Source organism: Cibotium barometz, chromosome 59, assembly GCF_041138505.1.
Source record: "Cibotium barometz isolate CiBa-2024 chromosome 59, ASM4113850v1, whole genome shotgun sequence".
In the NCBI taxonomy this organism is placed as follows: domain Eukaryota; kingdom Viridiplantae; phylum Streptophyta; class Polypodiopsida; order Cyatheales; family Cibotiaceae; genus Cibotium; species Cibotium barometz.
In genome coordinates this window covers 9,788,539-9,806,699 of record NC_141104.1, presented here as the reverse complement: position 1 = coordinate 9,806,699, position 18,161 = coordinate 9,788,539, and the positions used below count along the sequence as shown (strand labels likewise).

The window sequence follows — 18,161 nt, the reverse complement described above, 5'->3', positions numbered from 1 at the left end:
TAGAGGTGTGTTTTTCAACCACATAACCAAGACTAAGTTAGTGCTCTATAGAGGTGTGTTTTTCGACCACATAAAACAAACACAAGTCTCAATGCCTTGTCAAAGGTAGAAAAGAGCAACCGCAAATGAGGAGGTGCCAAGTGGCGTTCTGAACGAGCTCCACGTGTGCAGATCTGACGGCATAGGTGGTCTGACTTGGAAGACTTCGCGTGGTGGACGCGATGCACTCTTTTTGCCATTGGGTCAGGCGGGAAAACTACCTCGTGCGCACGCAACGCACATTTTGCCGTCTCAATTTTCAAGGCAATCAGTTATCTTTCATCCTCGGTGTGGTGTGCAAGGGGAATCTGCGTAGCTGGGATTAGGGTTAGGGTTTTCTTTCACATTCTCTATAGCCTGCACAGCCAGGATTACTATATAGCAGTCTTTTAATCTTCTGCTTTCTGCTCAACTTTCATGCGCAGTTAGGGTTAGTGTTGGGTTTAGGGTTCTGAGAAAGCGAATCGGAGGGCCCATCGCAATTAGGAGCGCCAGCGCTAGCGTTAGGGTTGTTTGTGTGGACGGCAAGGCGGACCACACAGGATCGGACATCGCAAGCATCTTGAAGAAGGTATTTCTCAAGAGCATTCTCACTTTCTTCAATTTTGTCGGGTTTTGTGTATATGCGGCAGCATCTTATCTTCCATGTGGAAATCAAAGGCATCTGAAACATTCAGATTCCAAACGCTATGGCTCTCTGCTCCAAAACTTCATGTCCGCAATCCGCTCGGTTGTGTTTTGGAGGGGAGCAAATTAGGAGATGCAGCAAGCCATTCACGACGAGTGCCTTTTGTGATAATTTACTTCTATCTCTTTTATGCAGTTTTTGCAGTTAGAGCTGTGGATGCACAAACACATCAGAGTTGCCGGCTGTAGTGTGCGCATGTGAGGTGAATGAGTGGTCACATCCTGAAAGTATAATTGAAAGACTTAAGTTTTGTTGATTAAGATTGGGAATGTTTTTTGAAGAGCTGTGATGTCTTTTTTTGAGTGGCAGGTGGTTGTGTGTGCACAAGGCAAGCAAGTGGTCACACCTTGACAGTGCAATCAGAAAGAGGGCACTATCATCAGAGTTTTGTGTGCATCTGCATCATTCAAACCTCACAATGAGCAGAATTGGCTTCGCCTTTGCAGCTATGGCAGCTGTTGGTAACAGCTGCATAGATGGTAGCCGGAAATTTGCATCCCAAAGATTTACTGCCACTGAATTAATTGGATTAGTCGGCCTGTTAGATGCAGTCTTGCTGGCCATCATTGTCTTGGGATCGGGAAAGTATGCATCGTTCAACTCCATTTTTGTGGGTTCAGACTTGAACTTTCTTCGGATTGTTGTCGTCAGTGCAGGGATCAAGGTCATTGCCGGTTTTCTATATCAAAGGGCATTACATTTGTCCCCATTATCGGTAACAGTACCTTATCTGGCATTCACACCAGTGCTTCTTGTATTCACGAGTTTCATTATGATGCATGAGAAGCCAAGTTCTCAGGGGTTGTTTGGAGTTGTGGTAGTCACAGTTGGGGGCTATTTGCTTGCTATTGAGCATCCAGGCGAAGTAGAAATGAAGAGAGAGAGACCAAGGCCAAAGTTTTGGAGCAGCTTCTTGTTTTCTGTTCTAGGTATGGTATCAACATGGCCAAGTGCATTGTTTCGGGGGAAAGAAAGGTCTTTCAAGTTGGCCAACCAGGTGAAGTGGGAGGAGGATACAGACAGTGAAAATCAAAAACTGTCTGTTGCAGAAACAGGAGAAGTAATGTCTGGATCCTGGCCAACTGTGGATTGGTAAGATCTTCTTTTATGGTATCAAAATGATTTTCTTCAATGTTTTCAGGCACTAGAAATAGTTTGTCTTGTTGATGGAACAACCTAGTGATTTTTAGCACAGAAAACCTGAGTGAAATGTTGATCTGCCAGATGCCGGCTGACAGGAATTTATGGGGCCACTTTTTTGAACCAATACTTGCATTGAGGAGGGAGCAAGGTAGTCTTCTTATGCTTGGGGTAGCTGGCCTGCTGAGTGTCAGCAACAGGTGCTTTTTTTCACTTGGCTTTGATTTTTTGAGATTGACATGGATTCTCTTCTAGCATGAACAGTGGATTTATTTTGGCAAGAATCTTTCGAGCATGAGATAACCATAGATGCACGATGAGTTGGTTGTAATGGCAGCACTAAAAGTCGCTTTAATGCAAAGAAGGGACACTCCTTGTCAAGTGTTTGCACACTGGCTTACACTTAAAACATGGCATAACACTATTCTTTTGAACTGGCTAGATCCACATATTTTTTGACCAAAATATAAAGAGGCACATGATAGCAAAATATTGTGAAACTACTACTCAAGTGATTAGTGTGCATCTATCCATGGTTGGAATCTTGACAAAGCCTGACACTCCTAGAAGTGTTGCCAATCTTAACGAAGCCATAATAACGAGTTGCCGTCACTTTGCCATATGCTCGACTTTGAGACGAAGAATAAGAATACCATGCTTTTAAATGAGAAAAGGTATAAGACATACATCTTTAGAAACGTTACCAATTTCAAAAAGCACAAACCAAGCCATAGTAATTATTTTTTGTCACTTTGTCTCTGCTTGACTTTTAGGCAAAGAATAAAATTTATCATGCTTTAAAATGAGAAAAAGTATATGTCACTGGTGCAAAGATGTGTGAGAAAATGTTCAATTCTTTATGGAGTCATCCAAAGAAAATCTAATTGATAGTTTTAAAGCAAAACTCAAGAAATATGATTTTTATTTCTTCAATATGTCTCATAGTTTTATTATAAGCTAGGAAACTTCACCCAGTATGTGTTTGCTTGAAATTTTATGGTTGAAGAAATGACATTTCTAATGATAATAATATGAGACATATCTTTTTCTCATTTGCGCACTGGATCATTGTAGTTTGGATAAAGTGGAATCACATGCTAGCACAAAAATGGGCTTTTTTCTTCAAGGATAGTGCTAATAATATGAGATATAGAAATATGAACCTTTTTCTCATTTGCATAGTGGGTCATTGCAGCTTGGATAAAATGGGAGCACACTTGGCACCATCACCAATTGTGTTTGCAGCGATTCAGAAGGTTATTATGGCCATTCCAGTTGTACTATTCCTTGGATTGAATAGGTAAGGACATATGGTAATATGGATATTCTATGTTACTTTCATAAAGCGCCTCTCTTTGAAGGTGACAAGACTAGAAAAATGAATGAATTGTATAAAACATCACGAAGTTTGATTGCAAAAGCTGGTGAGTAAACCAAGCTTCTCCTTGCTATGGAATATTTTTAGTTTAGCTATGTAAATAAGATTTCTGTTTGTTAGCTCATAATTTTTCTCTTTTATGCAGCCCTTCATCATTCAAGCATTTGTTTGGACAATTCCATGTCCTTTTTACTATCTCACTGTTTGAGATTTTGGCTTTCGTTTGCTACTTGAAAAGCTTGGAAACATTGCTGGTTGCATACTCTGTTGCTGTGAGTGGATATCTCTCTACCTTGGTTGACATTCCAAACAGTATTTATTGTCAGAAATTTAAGTGTAGTCTACTGCAGCACAAGTAAAAGTTGTGTGTGTGTGTGTGTGTGAGAGAGAGAGAGAGAGAGAGAGAGAGAGAGAGAGAGAGTTATATTAGCTGCTAGACCCAATGGGTCTATGAGACCAAAGTGATACAATGCTATCCATGGTATGTCTCATCATGGAAAAGAAAAACAAAACAAGTACAAATAACATAGCTCTCTGAAAGTAGAGCCTAATACAATGATTATCATGTGGAAGTACGTGGGGTATGAGCACTAGTACAAGAGACTCTCATCATGGAGTGCATGAGAATATGAAGCATGTGGGGCACATCATCCTCCAGTAGAACGTACACCTCTCTCAAGTATGTCGAGCATGGGGTTACTGAGTATGGCCGAGAGGTCCCTTTTTGTCACGGTACGTGGGAAGGGTTTGTGTGTGTGTGTGTGTGTGTGTGTGTGTGCGAGCGAGAGAGAGAGAGTAAGTTTAATGTCTACAAAAGATCAAAGGGTCTATGAGACCAAAAGTGCTACAATACAATCCATGAAGTAAACTCTATATGGAATAAAGATCCATAATTATGACAATGCTAGATTGTATATATGTCGTATTTCTGTAACAAGTAGTGAGACACACTGTCTAGTTAAAAGACTTAGCATCTCAGGTGCAAGCGATCTATCTGGCTGATAAGAATCAGTGCGTTTTCCCCACATCTGTTATCTCATACAGACTTGACATCCACCACCTGTGGTGAAGCACTCTTGTGTCTCTGTAGGATCTCTCGGATCTGGCGCTGTCGTGTGGAGGGTTGTCTTGGTCTAGTAGGCCTATGCTATAAGTGGAGTGCTCTCATTAATATTACCACCAGGAGGAGGTGTGGTGGTGAGGTCCTGTGGTGCTGTCAATATGTGCTGCCTGTTTCGTTCGGTGAGGTCATCTGACTCCAGGGACCCTTGTAGTCATTTTTGACTGTACTTGCTGCTGGCAGCTTTTTTTTCAGAGACCAAGTCAAGACAACACAATAAAGGTGGCAAATGACAAATGCACATGAGTGGTTGAAACTCAGCAGGAGGGAGTTTCTCCATCGGAGCAATTGGGAGTTTTCCAAAAAGGGGTTTGAGGAGAGTTTTACAATGTTTTCCGTGGCAGTACTTACATTGGTGTGAATAGTGAAACAAGAGCCAGAAGAGAGCAAGTTGAGCCTACATGTGGACCAGATTGAAGGTGGAGCAAAGGTGAATCATGTTCCCTTGTGCATCACATAGGTGAGGAACTTGTGTCTCCTGTTTAGGAGATCTTGGGAGGATTTTGTTGTGAGAAACTGGGTTTCCATTGTGTGAATCCTTTACATGCTGGCCCTTCTCCCGCTCATGCATGAGTCTCCCGCTCATGCATGAGACAAGTACTATTGTCATCCACAACTTCCTTTGGGCAAAAGTGGCAAACACATTACCTGGGCCAAGGTGGCATGGAATGTTCTGCGATCCAAAGCAGGGGTGGGCTGTAACAACACCAGCTAGGTGTGAACGTCCTTGGGCACCATCTCGTGAACAATACGCATGTCAATGCTTAAAATGTAAAAGCCACATTGCACAAAACAACTGAATGGTACATCACTGCACAAGATAATCTGTAAAAGAGATAGGCACTGCACAATACACCACCACTGGGCAATACTGAAGTATATTATTGGAGTATTTAATATGTACAAAGTTACAAGGGTGTGCTTGCGAGATAATCCAATATAATGCAAGTATGAAGACAAGTTACCCAAACAAAAGTGTGTCGGAGTAGATTGTCGATGCCAGACTCGTCGAATGAGCCAAAGTAGCTTGGCTACCAATCACACACACCTAGAGGGAGGTGAACGCGAAGCTGTCATTCCAAGACCACGCACAAATAGGAGCTCTCGTACTAGAGCTTGGCTCACACCCTCGTAGAGACCATGGCTCAAGCCTTCCTGGTATGAGTACACAAACATGTACATGTATACGAATAGGTACAATACTACAAGTACACGAATAAGTATTGGTATGCGATGTCAATAGCAGGTACTCAAACAGGTACACTTGGTGCCGGTACATACATCTGGTACTGTAGATGTACGATGATATTCAGCAGGTACTTGTCGGTACAGTACGGTTTTCAGCATGTACTTGCTGGTACAATAGGGTTTTTTCAGCTTGACTTGCAGGTACCGTAGGGTTTCAGCATGGGAGGCAAAAAGTGAGCACCTGTGAGATAGTTAATTTGCCAAAAGAGAGCCCACCATGACGCGCTAGCCTCCACATGAGAGAGAAAAGCAGTCGTGTGGGAGAGGTTGTTGGAAGAGATTGGAGGGGGTTCCAATGTCTATAGGACATGTGGCATAGCCCCCCCCCCCCCCCCCCCCCTTAATGAAGGTGGGCACGTCTCTAAGGTGCCCCCTCATTAAAGAGTCCCACGAATGGTTTTTAATGGGTTAAGAGGGTGCCCAAGGCTTGGACAGGCCATACTTTGGTCCTTGGGCCCCGGGCATTGGCCATGGCCGGTGCCCAACTTAAAAGAATGTAAACTGCTAAGGTTATAAAGTCTTAGAGAAATAAACAAAGGTTTAAATGAATACCTACAACCTGTTCACATGCCACAAACCACGTCAGAATACAGAGCATTTGCACCATTCACAAGTGGGCATCCCGTGCCCGTGAATTGGACACATCATAGCAGGCAGTCACACGTAAACAAGTTATGCAAAATCAGTTTCAAGCAAGCAAAGATGCGTGCATGTGCATTATTATGCAATGGATCCAGAGCACGGAATTGGCTCAATGGGAAGCCTAAACTGGGAGGCATGACAGTGGGTTCCACGTCCTAGCAACACTATGGGTGACACAAGGCTTGGCCTCCCGTAGGTGAGATGAGGCCTGGCCTCCCGTAGGTGGCACGAAGCTCCCTAGCCTCCCGCACCCTGGCACAAAATAGGGGAAGACCACTTGGGCGGCCAAATGGTGACATGGGCAAACTTGCCATCATGGGTCTCCAATGTGGGAGGAGCTGTGGAAGGATTTTGTGCTCCCTCGCATCGTCGAGCGCACTCCATTGGCGGTGGTTCCTTACTCCATAACCCATTGGATTTTCATTGAGGCTCTTTTTCAAAAGCTTGAGAGGTCTGTTGAGAACAAATTTTCAGCCAGCCCTTTCTGAGGTAGACCACTCTTCAGTCAGCGCTCATCTAGTCCCCACTTATTGGCTTGCGGCAACCTTGATTTGTCTCCTCACAGGACATCCTCTTGGCGCTTGCACCCACATTCCCGTGGGTTGCCTGGATCCGGATGGGCACAGATCCTAGGTTGTTCGTTCCAGTTCTTGCAAGCCCTCCTCTCCCTCCCCTCCCTCCCCCGCCCCCCACCCCACACACACACACACACACACACAAAAAAAAAAGAAAACATGCATGCATAGACATATGGCCATGTTGGGAGGAATATTATCCTTAACATAAAACCCCCTTCTGGTCCAGGGACAGTGGAATCTGCTAAGACATCATCCACAGCCTCTGGGGACGTTGGGAAACACTTCCAGGGCTACTCAGAGGTTATCCTTTGTATATTGATTCTCATGTACTGACCTACCAAATGCAACCTGGTTTCGAGTGCGGCATGTAGCTACTGAGATGGTTCATTGAGAGTCACTTGGACTAAAATGAGGTACACTTCCCATTGGTTTTATTGGTTATGAACATGGCATTTGAGAACATCAAATGCCAACTGATTGAAAATCTTGGTCTGAACATCAGTCTGAGGGTCCAATGTTATAGAGAAATTCAACTTCATCCCAAAGTTCTCAAGCAGACCTTTCGAAAACTGCCCCATCATATGGAAAAATGCATCAACTTTTGTTATCCTATCTCACAAAGGACAACAAGAATCGTGTTGTTCTTCTCCTACAAGATGTACAGATTCGGATCTGCTTTTTTCATATGAAACACAGGTCTTAAAAAAATTGCATCAGCCATTGCATGCCACGACTTTGGTGCATGCTTCAAAACATACAAGGGTTTATTGAGTTTGCAGGACTTGTCTTCCATGCCTTAGACCACTAATCCTTCTAGCCGAGTCATTCTAAGAAAGGCAAATTTGACATCCATCTCTTGAAGGTGCCACTGACAATGGGCTGCACAATCTTACAAACTGTTGAGGACTTTTCTGAGGCACAAAAGTTTCATTGAATTCCTCCGCTTTTTAGTTCTAGTCTTCAGCAACAACAAGCTTGGCTTTGTATTTATCCACTGTTCCATTTGACTTGATGTTTCTCTTATATGCCCATCTGCAATTGATATTCTTACCTTTTGGCAACTTAACAAGCTCCCATGTCTGGTTTTTGTGAATGGCACCAACCTCAACCTTCATGGAGAGTTTATTTGCGGCTGCCTGTGTGTACGTGTTGGGTTCAGTGCCATCAAATAACTGCATCATAATAGCCATGCTTGCAGACTGAGTGCTTTCATCATCCTTCGATGCATCATCTTCCACATTTTCAGCTTGTTGCTACTGCGTCCATTGGTATCTAGACCTGGCGTTGAACTCTGTCAAGGCATTTAAAGGTGAATTATACATAAGGTTGAGGTACCGATTTGGAAATACAACTAAGTATTCTTTGAGTGTTAAAGACAAAGATTACCATGATGTTTTTTCTTGCCTTTGGCCGTTTAAAAAGTATATGAATCTTTGATTCAAACTAAAATGCACTTCGATTTATTGCACATTAGTTTATCGATAGAGACTTTTGAAAAACTTGGTCTAAGCAAAACAAACTATGTTGCACTTTGTAATTCATCTGACATTAAAACTGGTCTAATTTTTAATTTCAGGCAAAGAGAAGCAATGTATTGATTACAGTATTTATTGGAAGGCTAATTTTCAAGGTAAGGTTCTCGTAGATGGAGGCAACTATTCTGACTACACACATAATTGGATCCACTTAAAGTCTTTGGTAGAAGAAAAAGATGGATATGATTTTAATTAGTTGTGCATTTAAATCCATGCAAATCAAACTAGGTTTTCATGGAGATGTTCCTTTTTTTTTTTGTGTGTCCAAAAAGAGATCCCGTGGCATGCTTGCAGAAGGTGGTCAGATTAATGCCAAGCACAAGAGATTTACGCTAATCAAATCTGCAAGTACACAATAGAGAAAGAGAGATATAACTAATCTACTTTATATTGCCAAAACATGAATAGATACAATGATGATCCTGGATCTACACTAATATCTAATTTGGTATGCTGTGCAAACTAGCTACAATTCATCATACAAAAGGTTTTTGGCTGTCGTCCACTTGTGCATGCTCTAGCGCACGTGAGAACCGCTTTGTCTCGCTGATTCACAGCTTCTCTGGTGATCGATCATGTGCCCTTGTTGCCTTGCTTCTGGTCTTGCAGGCTCTGGTTAATGGATGCTCACAAATGACCCTTGACCTACCTTTATATAGGAATCTAATGGCATATGCTGGTTGGCCAGCCCTTTTCTTCTGACCCAAAAATATTGACCAAAAGTCATTAAACATGTTCATATTATGCCCCAACTTGTGTTCCATCCATTGTTGCACTTCTTGGGCACCTCCAGGTGCTTGTTGGGCTATCAAAACTGCTGAAATTAGACCATATCCTACTCCTAATCTTGCCTAAAAGATGGATACAAGTGGGAACCATGTCCACGTCACACCGGATTAAGGTGTGCATGTGACATTTTCTCTTGCTAAACTTGGAGCACTGGGGCACATGCTGCACTTGTGCTCCATGCTTTTTTGCTTCTTTTCGGGTCCTGTTCATCAAGAGGCTTTGGCTCTGCATTAAACTGTCTCGCTCAATCACCAATAGATCTGCTGTTGAATTGACGATCATAGGAATTGTTGCATCACTTGGAGTTTCGTCCTCCTCCGTGCTGGATTCGGAGAAACCCTTGACAGAATCTACGGAAATTGGTTTAGTAACCATTGCCATGGTAACCTCATCCTCCTTTGTACATGATTTGTAGAGATCCACTGTTTGCGACATTTGCACTTCGGGCAATTGTTGGTCTTTACAGAATGGTTCTTGTGCTAGCTCTGGCTGGACCGCCATTGACATCGGTACTTTCTCGATATCTTCCACGGTCTACACTCCTTACGTAAAGAAATGGTCTTCTATGCAACATCCCGTCCTAGAAGTTTTTAGGCAACCTCAAAAACTATTGCTAAATTTCAGCCTTGTGTGAACACACTGTGCATTGTCTTTGGGCTCTAAGGTTGTGAAAGCTACATCTTGTGCATGGATCTTTCTCTAATACTTTGCCAATGATGTTTGTCACGTGCATCCCGCACTTGGATGCCACATGACCATACCTGTACAACAGGTGCAAGTCTCAAGAGTGGTAACTGGCCCTTTGTGAATCCTTATCCGGGACAAGTCAACCAAGGATCCATTGTAGAGGGTCATGGTCAGATGTGCATATCCTGCACATGAAGTCAGTGCATGTCCCGCATGTTTGTAACCCTCTGGAATGATGTAGAGGTGTACTGGGCATTTGTTAGGCTTCTAGGGATGCACGGGCACCAATCTAGGTAAGGGGATAGGCATTGTAGAAGACCTTCTCATGGACAACCATGTACAACGCTTCTAGGAGCCGCCAAAGAGCCCATGGCTATTGGGGCTGCCCATAGGCCCAGCCCATAGCACTTGGAAAGCCTTGGTAAGGTCTAAGGGACCCTGTCGGCCGGCTTAACATGAAGTCTGCCAGCAGCAAGGGTGGTTATTTATAGCCAGCAGTACTTGTTCAAAAAAGCAAATACACATACGTGGAGAGGGTATTTGGGACCCAATCTTGAGTATTTCTCTCCTCTCTCTCTCCACTCTTATCTTCTCTACATAGTGCTATTCATCATCAAGAACAAAGGGTCGAAAGTATTTATCAAAATATAATCCTTTTTTGTAAGCTTTCGCTTGTTACAGTGGTATCAGAGCTTTCTCTTTTGGTGAAGAAACTCGGCCAAGAATTTGTTTCTCGCTTGTGTGGTTGGTTTTTAGACGCTGGAAGCACTCCCCATTCCGGTGTGATTCTTGTCCTTCGAAGGACGGTGGAAAGCCCAAGACTTCCCAACCCACAGTGCCCAAGGTAGCTGTGGCAAAAACCAAGCGGGGTCTTCCCCAGGACAGAGCACGGGAGCCTTTGGCTCCAAGAACTCGACCAACGTGCCTAAACTTACTCCAAACTAGAAAGCTCAGACATGTAAGATTGGTGGTAAGCACAGCCAGGATGAGCAGAATCAATATAAAAGGAAGAGCTGATGCTTCTATTGTCATACAATAGGGCATACTTCTAGGGCGTATCCTAAGAAACCCCCTGCCCAAACCACAACACCAGCCTCGATAGCTTCAGTTGGTGAGTGAGGCTTCCACACAAATCCCCTAGGATGTCACTAGTTCTTCGACTCCCACTCCCATAGTTGGCACTGTTGTCAATTGGGAGCTCGAAGGGCACCCATGACCCGGAGGATGAGCGCAATGAGTTGCTCAAGACCTTGGTTACATAGGTGGCCAAAGAGTCGTCGTCTTCTTTGACAACGATAGTACGGGAGATGTGATTACGAAACAGGCCGCTCGGTGGGCTCGTTTTCTATTGACTTTGGTTGACAAGCAGGTTGAGGGATTTAGCATAGGTATTACCACGTGTATCAAGTTTGAGTCATACAGGGCACATAGTTTGTGTGAGGTTTCATGGTTGCTTCTCTTGTTAATCCTAGGGATTCGTTGGTTTCACAAGTTCCATTTAGACATTGGTTGGGAACAACACACTTTTTGGATTTTCCAGAACGTGTCCAAGGCTCATGTCATCATCAAGTGTAAGCCAAGGATACCTATCTTTCCTCTCATAAGCAACATGCAAGCTAAACGAGAAATGCAGAAAGGCGCACAACGGTCAAATCATACAAACAATTACCAGTGCTTCAGAGAAATACCCCACCCTACATGATCAATTCCAGAAGATTTTCTTTCAAGACAATCTCCCTGGGGGATCACATAATTGATCTCCTCCTAGGCTTGAACTCCGGAACAAATTTCCATATCGCCCGAGTAAGGCTATGGAATTGGAGTTAACCTCCAACTCCAAGAATTGTTGCAATTAGGGTTCATACGTTCTAGTGTGTCTCCGTTTGCAGTTTGCAGCACGATACTTTTTATCAAGAAAAAGGATGGATCTTCTAGACTTTGTGGGGATTATTGTGCTTTGAATACGTTGACAGTTAAGAGCAAGTTCTCAATGCCTCGGATTGATTATATCCTAAAGAGGTTGAATGGAGCCAAGGTTTCTTTGAAGCAAAAAAGTGGATATCATTAGGTATGGATCGTGAAGGGGGAGACATTCTAAAGACAGCCTTCCGCACTGTGAATGGGCCCACTATGAGTTTGTGGTCATGCCCTTCGGTCTTACGAATGCCTCGGCAACATTTAACCGCATGAAGATGTGTGGGTTCACGGACTTGATTGGAACGTGTCTCCATTTTCTTGGATGACATACTGGTTTTTTTGTGTTATAGTTGAGCAACATGACATTGACGTCGGAAAGCAACGAGCTTTATGTCAATGAAAAGAAATCGGGGTTTTATTTGTTCGAGGTTCATTACCTTGGATATATTATTAGTGCCAAAGGTATCTGATTAGATCCCGCCAAAGTGGCTGAAATTCTGAATTGGAGATTCCAAAAACAGTCCATGATGTACAGTTGTTTGTGGGAATTCGCCAAGCATATTCCACCCATATCGGCAAATTCTCCGATCAAAAGGGGATGTCACGTGCATCCTGCACAGGAGGTATGCCACATAGCCATATCTGTACAATAGGTGCAAGTCTTGGAGTGGTAACTGGTCTTTGGTGAGCCCTTGTTCGGGACAAGTCAGCCAAGGATCTAGTGTAGAGGGTCATGGTCAGGTGTACATGTCCCGCACGTTTGTACCCCTCTGGAATGATGTAGAGGTGTACAACCTATCCAAGAGCCCTCAAAGTGCTCATGGCTATTGGGGCTGCCCATAGGCCAGCCCATAGCACTTGGAAAGCCTTGGTAAGGTCTAAGGGGCCCTATCGGCCAGCTTAGCATGTAGTTGGCCAGCAGCAAGGGCTGCCATCTTCACACGTGCGAAAAAAGGAATGCATTAAATGCTGTTTATTCCAGTCATGAGCAGGCCGACAACATCAGTAGCAAACCGACAAGCATGTTTGTGTCCTATATAAGCGATGGGCAGCATTGTGCATAAATCATCTCATTCTCTGTGCCAAGTGCTCAAGTCCAAGTGCTAGAACAAGCCAAGAAGGGGCTAAAGGCAAGGTGGAAAGTGTAGATCAAGGGAGCCTTTTCAGGCTGAATGCTATCTTAGCCAAGTGAAGGTATCCAAGTCAAATCAGTCATGGTTATTTACAGCCAGCAGTCTGTCAGTCTACTCATTCAATAAAGCAAATACACCATACGTGGTGGGGGCCCTTCAGAGGGCATTTGGGACCCAATCCTGTGTATTTGTCTCTCCTCTCTCTTTGCACTCTTATCTTCTCTGCATAGTGCTATTCATCGTCAAGAACAAAGGGCTGAAAGTATTTATCAAAGTATTATCCTTTTTTGTAATCTTCCGCATGTTACATTGGTCTCCAACAACTTTCAAAATAAGTCATTCCCCTGGTTCCTTGCTTCTCTTGCTCATATCCTAGAGATCTGATTCTTATATACACCCCCCGCCCCCCCCGCGTCCCCGAAAAAGAGATCCTTCTATTAGTTGAAAAAGACTTGCCTAGAGAAGGCAGAGTACAAACTATAGCAGTAAAAGAAACACAACATAGAGGGTGCTTCCTTCAATGGCTGGCCACTCTCGTAGGAAGGCTACATTGCTAATACAAAGATAGAACGCCACACTAGGGGCCTACTCTGAGTGTCGACACCTACCTCCCAGCCTCCAAAGGGGAGGGGAAGCATCCAACTGCTCCAGCATTCCAAGGATCCACAAGGGTAGTCTCATGTGTGTAAGGAGAGTCATCTCGAGGGTGGACAGTCTCTACTAGATTGCGACAAAATAAATCGGTAGCGGACCAGCAGAGGGGGGCCCTGGCTGGAACCTCTAGCTGCTCTTCAAGAGCTGCCGTGACCCCAGGCCCACACGGAGGGGCATCTGACTCTGCAAGATCTGGAGCTGTAGCCAAGGGAGCCTCTGAGGCCACCACAGATCCAGTTGGATCTCCCATATCATCTGGGGTAATCCTGTAGCTGCCGTTGAGGGCAATGCGTCTGGAGCTGAAACCAAGGGAGCATGTGAGGCCGCCGAGAATCCACCTGAATCCCCCGCATCGTCCAGGGGTAAATCCCCAAAACGGTTCTCAGATTGAACCGTAACCTCGGGGGTCCGCGTGCCAGGTCAGATCCATGGGGGGGAGAGGGTGCCGATGTCGGTGTCGGCGTTGGCGTCATCGGCCTGGCTGCCAGCCCTCCGCAACCATCGGCTGCTGTTGTTGCTGTTGCAGCGGTGGAATGGGAGGTGCCTCCCCCTCAGGAGGAGTACCATGCGACGGAACTGAAGCTTGGGAGCCGGGGTCGGCCGGCGTGTCCGATCTGGTGGCAGATGAAACATTGTCCAGGGAGACTAGAGTACTCCAGCCTTTGGAGCAGCTACAATCACTCTAATGGACGGAATGCTGGCCGCCCTAGCGACAACCGAGCCTGTCGTCTAAGAGGACTTAACGACCTGGCCCAAGGTGTGGTCAATCACCTCGAGAAAGGGGTAGTATTCTTGCGAAGGCCTGGAAAGCAAACTGTGACTGGGAATCCTACAACAGCTGCCAATGGGTTGGATGTGGGCTCAAAGCCATGCAGCCATTGAGCAAAGTATGCATGCACGCTCTGCAATGCGATGGGGCTTTGACTGAGCACTCTATCCACCATGGCAGCCGAGTTGAAATCCATGTGGAAGTAGCTGTGGCCAAGGAGCTGGATGTCTGCCCTTGCCTGGCTAACAAGGGGGCCTGGAGGAGATCTCGAATCTGACTCCTGGGGGGTTGGCTACCCACAAGCTTGCAAACCAGGGATGTCGCTTCCAAGGAGGAGACTGTCAATGCCAAACGCTGGAGGTCCGCTTCTGAAAAATGGCAATGGGTGGCCGCCTCGGTCGGGGAAGACGGAGTGGTTGCCATGGAGTCCTCTGAAGGGGGGAGACCAGAAACAGCTGCCAATCTCTGATGAAGAGCAAACTCGAACTGGAGCAGTGGCAAATGGGAGAGAGGCAGGGGAAGAAGCGGAGGATGGAACCCTAGAGATCTGATTCTTAATACACTGCTCCGAAGGCTTTAACCTCTCCTTGGATATAGCCTTGAAAAATTTTGCTAGGCTTGCCATGAAGGAAAATGATGCCTTGCTTTGTTGAAGGAGAAATGCACTTTGGATGGGCTGATTGTTTACTAGACTTGACCTAATCTGCATGCAAATTATTGCTATATGCAAGACCTATGCTTGGAACCCTAATGAACATACAAAATTGGCTGCAGATGCAAAAATCCAAACCCTAATTTGGTTGCAAATTCAAAGATGCAAAGCCTAATTTGTTGCATACACTTTTGCAAAATGCACCCTGGATGACCTAACCAAACCTCATGCTCTGATATCAATGACATGCTTGCTGGAGGTGGTCGTGTTTAACGTTCAGCACCAAGAGTTTTAGGATAATCAAGAGAGATTTACGCTAACCAAGTATGCAAATATCATACTGCCAACCCTGTTTGACGGGCTGGTGGGGGAAGGGTTTTGCTGCTGGAGACCTGGCATGGGAAGGCTTTGCCTCCTGCTAGTGGCTGTCTAGGGGGGGGTTCCAGCAGTGGGGAGGATGTGTGTGGGTGGGGCTTCCAGGCTGGGTGGGTGTCATTAGTTGCGGCTGCCAGCTGCTATGGTTGGAGACATGACTGTGTCCGGTGTCCCATCTGGCAACACATTAAGCACTGGCCTGGTAATCTGGAGAACTCTAGTCATTGGAGAAAGTGGGGTCCATCCAGCTTGGGACTCCAGAGGTATTTGGGAAAGTTTGCCGGTGAGGGGATGACCAAACAGAGGGAGGGGAGTCTTGCCGCGCCCGTGCCATGGCTGCTGCGGTCATCTGGGGGGTCTCAATCACATGTCCAAGATGCTGTCTAATCATCGAGAGAGGCTCAAAGTACTCCTTTGAGAGATCAGAAACGACCATTGAGAAACCAACCATGGAAGCTAGCGGGTCAAAGTTGGGCATGAAGCAATGTTGTCATCTAGCGAAGTATGCAGATGCATTGCGTATTTTGATGGGGCACAGCTGTAGTATGCTCTATGATCTGTCTGCAAGAGCAGCCTAGTCAAATTCTATCTGAATGCAGCCGTTGCTGAGGTCGTGATCTGGGCTTTCTTGTCGATTAGTGTGGCTTGTAGGAGATCGCAAACATCTAGCCTCACACGGGTCTGCTACTCATGAATCTGCAGATAATCTGCAGATAAGAACCAGACAACAGGAGTTGAAGGTTGGCTTCTGAAAAAGGGCAACTGAGGGGGCCTTTGGTCAGGGGAAAGGGAGCTGATGCAATGGGGTCAAGAAAAGGAGTTAGGGTGGGGGGTTGGGGAGATATCAGGGGCCTCACGCAAAAGCTGAATGAAGATCAATGCTAGCAACCACAAAGAAAAAGAGAAAATTTAAAAAATGAGGGAGAGAAGAGGGAAGACTGGCAGAGGAAAAGGGCGGACTTAACAAAAAGGATCTCAGTTAATTGTGTGATCAGTGCTAATCATCAGTTAATTGTGTGATCAGTGCTAATCATTAAGGGCTCAAATCACACATTGATTGGACTATTGTGAAAGTACTCACTCTCAGTGAGAGGCAGAGGCAGGGTTACAGCGGGCTGCCAGTGCGAGCAACCGGTGGGTTCGACATGGGGGGAGAAGCAGGGTATCAGAGGAACCCAGGAGCGGGCTGGGGAGGGTGCAAGCACAGTGGGGGCGGAAGAGACTGGGAGATGGCATGGTAGCAGAGGGAGCAAAGCAGGAAGAGGGGGAAGGGAAAGCGCTGAAGAAAGGAGAGGCAGGCAGAAATGCGCTAGCTGGGTTGTTTTTTTTTTTTTTTGGGGGGGGGGGGTGTGGGTGCGCGGGAATGCGCAGGTAGGAGGGGAAGAATCAGCAGAGGTGGGAGGGAGGGGGGTAACAGCTGCCACACAGGGAACTCCAGCTTGCATGGTGACATTCAAGGTGTTGTTCGTTTTGATATTGAATGTGTTTTGAGTGCTTCAATATTTTCTATTAAGCAAGGATTCTTTTAAGTAAAACAAGGGTTTACTTGTCCATGTTTTGGTCTCAGGAGAAAATTTTAAGAAGATTGCCTTTCATCCTACTCATGGTGGGAGGGATGGCATTGATCATCCTTGCATAGAGGATTGCTATGCCCCAGATGTGGGTAGCATGGAGTCGGAATTATCCTACCGTGCATGTGCGCTCAGGAAAAAAGCGAGTTTGTAAAGTTAACATTGCCTTATTCATCGACATTTTTGACTCAGCAGCACATGTATAGAAATTATACATGATGGCCGAGATGCCAATTTAAGTATAGTTAATTATATTTGGGATTTAAACATCTTAAAAGAGCCATCTTTGTGATGGCTACCACGGAGGCCACAAACCATTGTAACAGCTCAGAGCATTGCCATGCTCTGTGGGTGAGTGTTCAACTTTCAACCCCTCCCCAAGTTTATGGATGACATTATAAGTAAAAAGTTGATGTGCTAAATTGGATTTGGTGTGGTCAGAAACGGTGGGATTATAATGCATGATAATTTGACATAAACAATTTAAGAGAGGAGTTGAGATTCTTTCTTGGCATAGAGGTTATCAAGACGTCACATGGTATATGGTTGGTGCAAAGGCAATATACCTTGGATATGTTGGCAAAGTATGGCTTGACTGGATGTAAGCCTATGGTGACACTATTGGAGAAAAACATGAAGCTAAGGGGTAATCTTAGTGTGATGGATTGGATGATGTTATTATGTACATTTTTGCATTGTGTCCTCTTTAACTCTAATTAATGTATTGTTATCCTTTCCTAACCAACCATACACTTTAATGTAGCTCTAACCATAGAGTGTAGATATCTTTGGGTCATGCATCGTTGGAAACTTGCACCTTATGCTACCCTCATCACTATATGCAATGGACATTTTTGCTAAAAGTTACACTTTATACTAATCACTATATGTAGCCCACATTCTTGCTAGAGCATTAGGTTGAATCCTAATAAACTAAACCCTAGATACTCTTTTAGTTCATTGTTTCTTCTCATCTTTCACTTCAAAGTCTTGCCAACTACATGCAATATCTATTAGATCCTCTTTTAGCCTCTTATTGTAATTCTTAGACATTGCCAACAAGAACAAGCTCTAGACATAGTTTTTAACATTTGGATAAATACATCTATTTCAGACATTTCAATTCTTCATAAGAAAGAATGTATTCAAAATCACATGCTATGAGTGCAATAATCCATAAAACTTATCATATGCACCCAAGATGGTTTTCCATGTACCACCACCACCACCATCATCGTCATCATCA

The 18,161-nt window shown here is 44.8% G+C and overlaps 1 protein-coding gene across 3 annotated transcripts; it reads left to right on the top strand.

Annotated features, from left to right (window-relative positions):
• Positions 1-247: 247 nt before the first annotated feature.
• LOC147605465 (uncharacterized) lies at positions 248-17,337 on the top strand. Of its 3 annotated transcripts, none has more exons than XM_086793324.1 (8): positions 248-610; positions 863-924; positions 1,037-1,819; positions 1,966-2,067; positions 3,063-3,167; positions 3,391-3,517; positions 8,410-8,463; positions 16,912-17,337. In XM_086793324.1, the coding sequence occupies exons 2-8, from the start codon at positions 884-886 to the stop codon at positions 16,981-16,983; spliced, it is 1,284 nt and encodes a 427-aa protein (XP_086649450.1). In that variant the 5' UTR covers positions 248-610; positions 863-883; the 3' UTR covers positions 16,984-17,337. The 3 variants fall into 3 exon arrangements, with proteins under 3 accessions (XP_086649450.1, XP_086649452.1, XP_086649451.1); XM_086793326.1 differs by having other exon boundaries at positions 863-929; XM_086793325.1 differs by lacking the exons at positions 8,410-8,463; positions 16,912-17,337 and adding an exon at positions 7,060-8,403.
• The last annotated feature ends 824 nt before the right edge of the window (positions 17,338-18,161 follow it).

Coding starts and splice junctions, on each gene's coding strand:
- LOC147605465 (XM_086793324.1), top strand. CDS start 884: ATGCACAAACACATCAGAGTTGCCGGCTGTAGTGTGCGCAT. Junction 1,820..1,965: donor TCCTGGCCAACTGTGGATTG/GTAAGATCTTCT, acceptor GCCGGCTGACAG/GAATTTATGGGGCCACTTTT. Junction 2,068..3,062: donor CTGCTGAGTGTCAGCAACAG/GTGCTTTTTTTC, acceptor GGGTCATTGCAG/CTTGGATAAAATGGGAGCAC.